This window comes from Hypanus sabinus, assembly GCF_030144855.1.
Source record: "Hypanus sabinus isolate sHypSab1 chromosome X2 unlocalized genomic scaffold, sHypSab1.hap1 SUPER_X2_unloc_2, whole genome shotgun sequence".
In the NCBI taxonomy this organism is placed as follows: domain Eukaryota; kingdom Metazoa; phylum Chordata; class Chondrichthyes; order Myliobatiformes; family Dasyatidae; genus Hypanus; species Hypanus sabinus.
This window is the reverse complement of record NW_026778990.1, coordinates 158623-170818: the sequence shown is the minus strand read 5'-3', so window position 1 is coordinate 170818 and position 12196 is coordinate 158623. Positions and strand designations below refer to the sequence as shown.

The window sequence follows — 12196 nt, the reverse complement described above, 5'->3', positions numbered from 1 at the left end:
AGTCAGGCTGCTGATTACAGCTCAGCCTTCAACACAATCAGACCCTAAATTGTAATCAACAAGCTCCAAAACCTGGGCCGCTGTACCTTCTTCTGCAACTGGATCCTCACCAGGAGATCCCAGTCTGTGTGGATCAGAAATAACATCTCCTCCTTGCTGACAATCAACACTGGCACACCTCAACGATGCGTGCTCAGCCCACTGCTCTACTCTCTCTACACCACGTCTGTGTGTCTAGGCTCATCTATAAACTTGCAGATGACACAACTATAGTTGATGGAATTTCAGATGGTGACGAGGAGGAGTACAGGGGTGAGATAGAGCAGCAAGTTGAGTGGTGTCGCAGCAACAACCTTGCACTCAACATCATGAAGACAAAGGAATTGATTGTTGATTCAGGAAGGGGAAGTCGAGGGAACACACACCAGTCCTCATTGTGGGATCAGAAGTGAAAAGGGTGTGCAGTTTCCATTTCCTCACTCTCAACATCTCTGAGGAACTATCCTGGGCCCAACATATTGATGCAGTTACAATGAAGGCACAACATTGGCTATTTTCATTCGGAGATTGAGGGGAATCGGTCTGTCAGTAAAGACATTTGCAAATTTCTACAGATGTACTGTGGAGAGCATTCTAACTGGTTGCATCACTACCTGGTGTGGAGAGGCCACTGCACAGGATCAGAAAATGCTGCAGAAAGTTGTAAACTCAGACAGCTCCTTCATGAGCACTGGACTCCACAACATCCAGGACACATTCAAAAGATGAGGCCACAAAAAGATGGCTTCCATCATTAAGGGCCCCTATCACCCAGGACATGCCCTAGTCTCATTGCTACCATCAAGGAGGACGTACAGGACCCTGAAGAGACACTCAATGTCTCAGGAACAGCTTCTTCCCCTCCATCAGATTTCTGAATGGACAATGAACCCATGAACACTTCCTCAGTATTCTCCCTCTCGTTTAGCACTAACATTTAAATTTAATTTTATACATACTGTAATTTATAATTTTTATTTCTATGTATTTCAATATACTGCTGTCACAAACAACAAATTCCACCACACATGCCGGTGATATTAAACCTGATTCTGATACACAAACACACACAGCTGGGCTCAGACATACAGCACTCCCACATTCCTCCCTTTATGACACCCTGCTTGCTCCGTGGGCCCCGGTATGAAGCTCAAACTGTTGCAACACCTGCCCTTTAAATTCATGTCTGAGGCTGTGTTGTGTCTGTTCACTGTTTGAGTTCGATATTAAATGAAGAGCACAGGCGGTTTCTGGAGTAGGTTACATGGTCGGCCCAACATTGTTGGTCGAGGGGCCTGTAATGTGCTGTACATTTCTATGTTCTATATCAAGGGCAGGCAAAGGGATTAGTTTAAATAGACACCGGGACAGTTTGGAAAAGGTTGGGCCGAAAGGCCTGTGTCAGAGCCGTAAGGGAGGGGTTCTGTCCCAAACATCGACTCTATTCCCCTCAACAGATGTTGCCTCACTTGCCAACATTCTTGAAAAGTTGCATTCAGTTCTGCTGAGCATTCTGTACGAAGGATGTTTTGTGCTGGAAGACAGCAGAGGAGATTCATCATGACTGAGGGGGCTTGTAACCTGAAATCTTCAGTGATAGGAACAGACGCAGGCCATTCAGCACATCGAGTCTGCCGCATTTCCATCATGGCTGATCCTCGATCGCACTAAAACCCATGCACCTGCTTTATCGCCATATCCTTTGATGACTTGACTGATCAGGAAACGATCACATTCCACCTTGAATATACCCACACGCTTGACCTCTGCCTCAGTCTGTGGCAGAACATTCCACAGGTCCATTACTGCCTGGCTAATAATAATCCTGGTTACATCTGTTTGAAAATTTGGCCCCTCAGCTTTGTGGCTGTGCCCCACCACAGGAAATACCTTCTCCACATCCACCTTATCCAGTCCTTTCAACATTCGGTAGGTTTCAATGAGATGCCCCGCATTTTTCTGAGTTCCAGTAAGCGCAGGTTCAAAGCTGCAAAGTGCTCCTCATATTTTAACCCCTTCGTTCCCGAAATCATCCTTGTGACCTCCTCTGGACTCTCTCCAATGACATCTTTCAGATGACATTTCAAATTTCAGGAAGATAACCTGCCATCGTTCAGATCACTCTACTAAATGGCCTAAATCTCTCAGCAAGTTTTGAAAACCTACTTCATTATCCAGAACGCCGCATATCTTAGTATCATCTGCATACTTACTAATCCAATTTACCACCCCATCATCCAGATAATTAACGTATATGACAAGCAACATTGGAACCAGTACAGATCCCTCTGGCACACCACTAGTCACCTGCTTCCAACCTGTCAAACTGTTATCCACCATTACTCTCTGGCACCTCCCATCCAACCACTGCTGAATCCATTTTACTACTTCAATATTAATACCTAACGATTGAACCTTCCTAAATAATCTTCCATGTGGAACTTTGTCAAAGGCCTTACTGAAGTCCATACAGCCAACATCCAGTGCTTTACCATCGTCAAGTTTCCTCGTAACCTCTTCAAAAAGTTCAATAAGGTTTGTCAAACATGACCTTCCACGCACAAATCCACGTTGACTGTTCCTGATCATGCCCGACATCAGATAACATGGCGAGTCCTGGTAGCTCATAAGCCTACTCTCAAAATTCCAACCTGATCACCATGGATCAGCCTGGGGAGGCCATAATAAATGAAATTCGGCCACCGTGGACGCCCTCTGATCCTTGGTAGTGAAAGCCTGTGCATATCTGGTGTAGTGGTCCGTGATGACTAATACATTGGCCGCGTTGCTGCATCGGGGTCTATCAACAGGAAATCCATACTAGGTCCAGAGGTCCTGCACTCTACAAATATGACAAGGGAGCTGCCCGAGTCGACAGTCTTCCGCAGTATGCATCGAATGCACGTCTTGCTGTATTCTTCGTCCTCCAGCTTCATTAGCGGCCGGTAGAACCAATCTGAGCAATCGATTGGCCTTTTCAGGCACCAAATGGCCAAAATCATCAGGAAGTGACTTCAACACTGTCCTCCGATACTTCTCAGGCTGAATCGGCTGAGAACGCCGAGGCTGGTCCGAAAGCGACATGACCCGGTATAAACACCGCAGCAGAGACATGAGAGACACAGGACTTCAGGTAATCTTCTCTACTGGACTATAAATGATAAAAATTTATTGTCACTCACTTGGTTACCGCAGTTTGTAGACAGTAGAATGGCCCCAAAGTTCCGAGGGACCGTATGGGGTGTCCTGAAATAATACATGGGTTAGTGGGGTCAGGTTACCCACACCTTGCAGAGGTAACACCGCCAGTGAAATCGGAGTTTTCCCTCTCCCAGATGAGCTACCATCCGCCGGGGCAACTGGTTTCAAGGCGCCAGTGGCCCTCCTTTGCCTCTTCTCCTGTCAGTGAGAACAGCTCCGCCACGTGAGGGCCAGGAGTCGGATCTGGTTGTCAGAAGCTGTTTGAAACGCGCGTCATGAAGAGCATTTGTTTAGTCGGGGGAAATCGTCCCCACTACCACCCTTCGGCTGTGACCACCTTTGCAGCCTAGAGAAAGTTATATCTGAAAGTTAAAAACAAAGTTTTTGTTGTCGTGCAAGCCGCTGTATATTTGTATTTTTACCCACATAAGAATGTTTTCATTCGTTTCTTTGTAAATACTTTTCTTCAATACAACCTTTTGGCAGCTTTTGTACTTTTTCCATCCTGCATTAAATAAAACCCCTTGCACTAATATGCTGGTGCGAACTGCCATCGGTTTGATTTTCAACCGGTGACCCTCGTCGTGTACATTTCCCCACACCTGATAGCGAGATGTGACACCCCCAAATACACATTAGATTTTCCTAGAGCAAAAACCATTTCAAACAGTTCACAAATTAGCTGTCTCCACCTTACAGAATAGCAAAACCAAAGTTCAAATTTCAAACTGTATTTATTAGAAAAGTACCGTGAGATTCATCACACTCCAATCCGTGTGTACCCCAAATCCACAGACACACCCCAAATCTACCCACTCACCCAAATCTACAGGCACACCCCCAAATCTACCCACACACCATATCTGTCCGGACAATCAAATTCGAGTGTACGCGCTTATTCGATAATACACTCATAAATTTACACACATCCCCATATCAGTGTATATCCCCATATCAGCCGACACATCCCTAGATCTGTGCCCATCACTAAATCCATGTGCAGCTTGAAATGCCAATGCATCCCACAAATCAGTGCGCACCGTCAAATCCACCGAAATCCCTAATTCTGTGTGCAAACATAAATCTATCTGCACCCTCAAATCCGTGTGCAGCCCAACCCCGCTGACACCCCCACTTGAAAATTAGATTATGCAGAACAAGAACAGTATCAAACAGTTCACAAAATAGCTGGCTCCACCTTAAAAAGTAGCAAGAACAAAGTTCAAAGTTCAAAATTTATTTATCAGTGAGGTATCTGTGAATGAAACAACGCTGAGATTCATCACACCTCAAATCGACCTGCACCCCGTAATCCCCCACATTCGATGCCACACCCCTAAGTCTGTAAACTTCCCCAAACCTGTGTGCACTCCTAAACCCAATGACTCCCCACATACACATTAGATTATCCCACAGCAAGAATCATTTCACACTCCTCAGTGATTAGCTGCCTCTGCCTTAAACTAACATCAAGAACAAAGTTCAATTCAAAGTGCATTTGTTATTAAGGAATGAAAAATGAAAAGCGTTCTTTTTAATCACGACCCCAAATCTGTGAGCACCCCCAAATCGGTGTGCACCCACTTAACTATGCGCATCCCCCAAATCTGTGTACATTCCCAAATCCGTGCGCACCCCAAACCCACCGACACCTTCCAAATGCACGTTCGATTATACCAGAGCAAGAATCATTTCAAACATTTCCCAAATACCTTCCCGACTTTAAAAAAGTGTCAAGAACAAAGTTCAAACTTTGAAGTGTATTTATTATTAAAGTATCTATAAATGTAACAACCTCACTCTAACAGGACAGGAACGACACGCTGATGGGTCAAAGCGTTTGTTTCTGCACTGCGGTTTCGTTGTCTCTCGCGTGAGAGGAACAACTGTGTGACGGGCCGAAGGGTAGTCTATGTGCTGTCGTGTTTGTGGCTGACTCTAACGTTGGGAAATTATATGCACAATTAAAAGAGTTAAAGCCTAACTGAGTTATTGGCAGCCTGAGAAGTCGTGCTGTGAGAATAAAGTATGAACAAAGAAGTGTTTGTTATATGAGAAGCTGCACAGTGTCGCTTATCAGAGTGTGTGTGTGATAAGGAATATTTTTAACAGCTGCGGACTCTGTACTCAGAACCAGACCCTTCGTACATCAACCTGGCTGTGAGAGTCAATTACAGACACAACACCACATAGACCGTCAGGCACATTATCCTGTTGTTCATGTCACATTAGAGTCCGATATAGACATGAGAGAGAGAGGGGGGGGGAGTGCTGTTAGGGTTAGGGAATGAAACACTCTTTCAGCCCATCTTCCTGCTAATTCTATCTCATTGTCCACAGACACTGCAGCTCTGGCATAGACGTTTCAGCCCATCAAGATACCTATCCTATCCCATTATCAGAAGAAACTATAGCACAGAGAGAAACATTTCGGCCCATCCTCCTTCTGCATCTCCCCCATTCGAGTCAGTAACGGACACTCCGGCATGGAAACAAACTCTCCGGCCAATCTTCCTGTTGTTCCTTTCACGGTAGAGTCAGTCACAGACACAATACAGCAAATAAACAAACTGTGACTGAACAGGTTGATAATGCTAATTCTCCGCTAACCTTGACCCTTTGCCCGGTTAGTATCTTTCCTGCGTTCTGTCCATGGTTTATTTTCCCCAGCGTTTCATCCCCTTTCAACTCCCGTTCCACAGCTCTTAAGAGTTCACCGCTTGCACACCCCGCAGTGAAACAATGGCCAATCAAAACGATCCCTTCATTTAACTTGCATTGCTGGTCTATAACTCATAAAAGTAAGGATTCTGGACACAGTCATTCCAAACACTTTCATTTATTTTCACTCACACCGTTACAGGGGCTTGTAAACAGTAGAACGACTCCAAAAGACCGGAAGGACTGTTTGCGGGGTCCAGAAATAACACCTGGGTTTGTGGTGTCACGTGCCCCACACCCTGCACAGGTAACACCACTGGTGGGGAGGGCATTATTACTTTATATTCATCTGTGCATATGTACACTGATCTATGGATTTAATTGTCGCATATATTGTGAAATAAAACGCTAGCATGTTAGAATCTCAGCCAGGCGGAAGCAGATTTAAACCCCCAGTCTTTCGTTGCTGGAGAGGTGGCGAGGTTGGATTTGACGGTTGGTAAATATTTATAAGGGAAAGTTCAAAGACAAAGTTTGTCGTTGAGAAAGCGTCTGTATATTTGTACTTTTTGGGCATGGGCGTTTGTTTTCATTTGTTTCTTTATAAATATATTTTATTCTCGACACAACTTTTCCGGCAGCTTTTGTACTTTTCCCTCTGGCACTAAATAAAACTCCTTGCTGTTGCGGCTTGCCGTCCGTCGGTTTGTCTTTCAACAGGTGACCTCGTCGGGTTCTCTCCCCGCACCTGATAGCAAAGTGTGACGCCCCGAATGCACATGAGATTATCCCAGAGCAGGTATCATTTCACACAGTTCACAAAATATTTGCCTCCGCCTCACAAAAATATCAAAAAAAGAACAAAGTCCAACTTCAAGATTTATTTATTCATAAAGTACCTTCAGAGTCATCACATCCGAAATCGACCTACACCCTCAAATCCGTGTGTACACTGCAGATATAACGAGGCACACAAATCTGTGCGCTCTCCCACATTCGTGTGCAACCTCATATTTGATAACACAGCCCATATCAGTGTGTACCCACAAACTGGCCGACACGCTCCTAGATCTGTGTGCATCCCAAAATCCATATGCACCCCTAAATCCCAATGCGCCCACACATCACTGAGCAGAGTGAAATCCACCGACACCCCAAAAACAGTGTGCACCCCCTGTTTAGGGACACCCCTAAACTTGTGTGAACAAAAGATAACTGCACCCCCAAATCAGTGTGCAGCCCCAACACGCTGACACCCCACCTGCACATTAGATTATACCCCCAGCAAGAACAATTACAAACCGTTTACAAAATACTTGCCACCACCTTACAAAAACAGCAAGAACAAAGTTCAGAATTCAGACTGAATTTATCAGTAAAGTAACTTTGAATGAAACAACCTTGAGATTCGTCACACCCCGAACCGACCTACACCCCTACCTCCCCATATTTGCTGACACACCCCGAATCTGCGCTTATCCCCAAATCTGAGCGCACTCCTCAACCCAGTAACACCCCTCATACATGGAATATTATCTCAGAGCAATAATCATGTCAAACAGTTCAGTTAATAGAGGCCTCCACCTTAAACTAACAGCAAGAACAAAGTTCAAGGTGCATTTATCATTAAATTATTCAAAAATGGAACAATCTTGTGTTTTGTCAAAGTACCAATTCCGCAGACACGCCAAATCCGTGTGCACCCACATATCAGTGAGCACCTCCAAATCTATATGCACTGCCGAATCCATGCGCACCCCAAACCCGCTGACACTCTCCACATGCTCATTAGATTATCCCAGAGCAAGAATGATTTCAAACAGTTCACAAGTAGCTGCCCCACCCTTAAAAATAGCAAGAACAAAGTTCAAACTTCGAAGAGTATTCATTATTTAGGTATCTATAAATGAAACAACCTGAGATTCCTCACGCCTCCTGATCCGCCGACGCTGCCAAATTTGCTTTGTGTGAGAAGCCAGAGTGCGGTATTAGATGGTCTCCTCTCTGAATAAAGGCCTGTGACCAGTGGAGTGCCGCAGCGATCGGTGCTGGGTCCGTTGTTGTTTACCATCTATATCAACGATCTGGACGATAATATGATACAGTACATCAGAAAATTTCTGAATGCCACCAGGATTGGGGGTGTAGTGGACAGTGAAGAAGGTTTTCATGATTTTTCAGCATGATCTGATCCAGCTGGAAAAATGGGCTGAAAAATATCAGATCGAATTCAATGCAGACGAGAGAGAGGTGTTGCTCTGCATAGAACCAAACAGGGTCGGTCTTTCCAAGTGAACGGAAGGGCACTGAGGCGTGTAGAAGATAAAACGGATCTGGCAGTACAGGTCTATAATTCAGTCAAAGTGGCTTCAAAAGGATGCAGATTGTTTGGTACATTGGTCTTCATAAATCAATGTATCGATTATCGGAGCTGGGATGTAACGTGAGAGATAGTGATGAGGCCTTGCTACGAGATCTGTGTTCAGTTATCGTCACCGAGCTACAGTAAAGCTGTAAATAAGGTTGACGGGGTACAGGGGAAATTTACAAGGATGTTGCCAGGTCTGGATTATCTGAGTTAAAGACTGAATAGCTTAAAACTTTATCCTTGCAAAGTGTAAGATTGAGAGTAAATTTGATAGAAGTGTACAGAATTATGGGGATATAGATAGGCAAGATTTTTCTGCTGATGTTGTGTGGGACTACAACCAAACGTCATGGGCTAATGGTGAAAGGTGAAAAGCCTATGCGGAACATGGCAGGGAGCCTCTTCGCTCAATAGTTGAAATAGTTGCCAGCAGCGGGTCATTGTGAGCTCGATTACAAGGTTTAAGCGAAGTGTGGACAGGGACAAAAATCGTAGGGGTTTAGAGGACTATTTAATGGTTTTTAACTATTTTAACTACTTAACTATTTAATGTCTATTTAACGTGGTGGCCTGCACTTTGCAAATGACCTGATTCTTTGCTGTACTGTTCTGTGATTCTAATTCTACTTTTTATCCCTAATTAGGCCACACGTTTCAAAATCATTACAAATGGTTACACATCCTTTCAGCAGTACTAAGCGGGGATTCTCCAGTTAGGGGGACAGACTGTGTGTTCTGTTGGGGAGAATGAGACTCCGGAAAGGTATGTTGAATCTCACATGCCAGGGTGAGAAACACCTCTTATCGAGGAAGTAGTGTTCCTCAGTAAGTGGATGAGATGCTGGAGGTCGTAGTTTACAAGTGACAGAAATGTGTGCCCGGGAAAACTCTGTATCTAGTGACCATAATTCTATCAGTTTCAAGATAATTGTGAAGATTGATATAACTGGTCCTCGGAATCTGATTGTAGTTTGGAAACACTACAATTTCGATGTCATCAGCAGAGTTCAGGCCGGTGTGGACTGGGTTACAATACTTCCTAAGTTGAAAACATTCAGTAGTGCAGAGTTTATATGTTCCTGTTGGAACAAATGCCAAAGCTTCAGGGATCTTGATTTTAGAGGCATACTGAGAGTCTGATTAAGACGACGGAAGAGGCATAGACAGCTCGGATGAAATGAGTCACTCGTGAAGTATAAGAATACATGAAATACTTCACAGAGAGTTCAGCAGGAATCAAAAAAGGCATGAGTTTTCTCGAGCAGGCAAGCTGAAGGAGAATCCAAAGGGTCTCTGGAGATGTACGCAGAGCACGAGGATTGCAAGGGACAAACATGGTGTCCATTGGCAATCAGAATAGTCTTCCAAGAGATGGTGAATGTATTTTAAATGTTTTTTTGTATCTTTATGTGCTTCAGCAACAGGCACATGGACAAAGGAAATGGGGCAGAACAGCACTGAGGTCATGGACCATATACGGATTATGGGGAAAGGGGTGTTTGCCGACGCGACAAATTATGATGGATGACTGCCCAGGTCCAGATAGAGTGTCCTCCCCGGCTCATGTCGGTGGCTAATGCGGAAACTGCAGGGACCTTGGCAGAGGGATTTAAAATGTCCTCAGCCACGGGTGAGGTGCTGGAGATGAGCTTCCGATGATCAAGGAAAGTTGGAAGAATAAGCCTGGAAATTAGAGACAGTTGCGTCTGACATCAGTCGTGGGTAACTTATTGGAAGACGTTTTAAGGGACAGGATATAGAAACTTCTGAATATCAATAGTATTCTGGTAAACTGGTTTTGCAGATGACACCTAAATTCAGAGCGTGAGTGGGCAGCGAAGTAGGTGATCAAAACTTTCAGCCTGAATTAAGCAGCTGGAAAGAATTTCTAAAAATAACAGATGCAATTTAATGCGGATTAGTGTGAGGTGTTGAACTTTGGGAAGACCAAGCAGAGAGGACATGCGCAGTGAATGGTAGGCAATTGAGGAGTGCGGGAGAATGGAGGAAACTGGGAATACAGGTCCATATTTCCTAGGCAGGTCATAGATTGGGTCATAAATTGTGCTTCTGTCACATTGACCATCATAACAGCAGATGATTCTACACGCGATAAAACCAAATGAAGATCCACATTGGCTCTTAATACTACAAGGGGATCGATCCAGGAATCAATCATGTGAATAGCCTGTGAACCCTCTCCAACGTCAGCCTATCCTGCCTAAGATAAGGGGCACAAAACAGCTCACAATACTCCAAGTGAGGCTTCACCAGTTGTTTACAAAGTCTCAACATTCCCTCCTCGCTTTTATATTCTCGTCTTCTCGAGGTGAATGCCAACACCGCACTTGTCTTCCTCACCACCGACTCAATCTGCAAATTAGCCTTCATGTCATCCTGCACAAACTCCCAAGACCCTTTGCGCCTCATTTATATAAAAAAAACTATCACCTAATAAAAAGTCTAACTTTTTTTATTCTACCAAAGTACATGACCATACACTTCTTGACAATGTATTCCATCTGCTACAGTCTGCCCTTTCTCCTAATCTGCCGAACAACATCTGTAGACTCTCTACTTCCTCAAATCTATCTGCGCTTTCACCTGTCTTTGTGTCATCCGCAAACTTGGCCACAAATCACTCAATTCTGCCATCCAAGCCATTGACATATAATGTAACAAGACGAGGCCCCAACACAGCCCGCTGTGGAACACCACTAGTTACCGGTAGCCAACCAGAAAAGGTTCCCTTTATTCCTACGCTTCGCAACCCGCCAAACAGCCAATACTTTTTACATACCAGCAGCTTCGGTGTAATACCATGGGCTCTTCATTTGTTTTGCAGCGTCATGTGTGGCACCTTGTCAAAGGCCTTTTGAAAATCCAAGCAGACAACATCCTCTGTTTCTCTTTCGTCTACCCTGATTGTTATTTCTTCTAAGAATTCCAACATTTCCACTGACAAAACCACGCTGACGTCGGCCTATTCTATCATGTGCCTCCAGGAACCCCGAAACCACCTACTTAATAATCGACTACAAACCACCGAGTAATGCGATAATATTTAACCTGACTCGGAATATAGAAAGGAGATGTGCGTACAAGTTATTTTCCACACTCATAGTGGTGGGTGCCTGGAATGAATGCCGGGGGAGGTGGAGGAGGCAGCAGACGCGATAGAGGCTATTAGGTACCACGTGAGTGTGAAGCGAATGGAGGGATGTGGACCTTGTGCGGGCTGGAGGGTTTGGTATAGTAAGGCATTGAATGACCAGTTCAATTGGTTCAGAACAACACAGTGAGCAGAATGGCCCGTACTGCTCCATGTTGGTGAGACCACAGCTGGAGGACCGTGTGCACCTCTGGTTGGTCACCTCTGGAAGGACGTGATTAACCTGGAACGGCGGAGTAGGGATTCACGGCTTTTGTCGCCGGGACTGCAGGACTCGAGTCAGAAAGAGACTGGACAGTGACTGTCGCAAACAAGAGAAAATCTGCAGTAATTAAGGATGTATCCTCGTTTTACAAAGAAAGGGGCTACCTTTCTACCATAAACGCTGCCCTCAAACGCATCTCTTCCACTTCACGCACGTCTCCATCGCCTCTATCTGCCTCTTTTTCTTTCTTTCGTGGCCTTCTCTCTCTTTCACAAACCAACTTCTCGATGAACCTCCCCCTCCCACTTTTACCTATCACCTAGTGTTTCGCTCTCCATTCCCCTCACTTTTTAAATCTACTCCTCAGCTATTTTTTTCTCCAGTCCTTCCTAAGGGTTTCGGCCCCAAACGTCGACAGTGCATTTCCCATAGATGCTGCCTGGCCTGGCCTGCTGGGTTCCTCCGGCATTTTGTGTGTGTTGATTGGATAGTGACTGTGCACTGATCCCAAATCTGAGTGCGATGCTACACTGATTCTCCTCTTCGCCAC

The 12196-nt window shown here is 44.9% G+C and overlaps 2 protein-coding genes across 2 annotated transcripts in view; one reads left to right on the top strand and one right to left on the bottom strand.

The window, feature by feature from the left end:
* The window catches only part of LOC132385773 (zinc finger protein 135-like), a 901933-nt gene that overhangs the window by 732036 nt on the left and 157701 nt on the right, over positions 1 to 12196 (top strand). The window lies entirely within an intron of this gene.
* Positions 2808 to 12196, bottom strand: part of LOC132385765 (nuclear factor 7, ovary-like) — a 125479-nt gene continuing 116090 nt past the window's right edge. The window contains exon 8 of the mRNA XM_059957989.1: positions 2808 to 2995. Within this exon, the coding sequence (XP_059813972.1) occupies positions 2808 to 2995 (188 nt within the window). The remainder of the gene's footprint in view (positions 2996 to 12196) is intronic.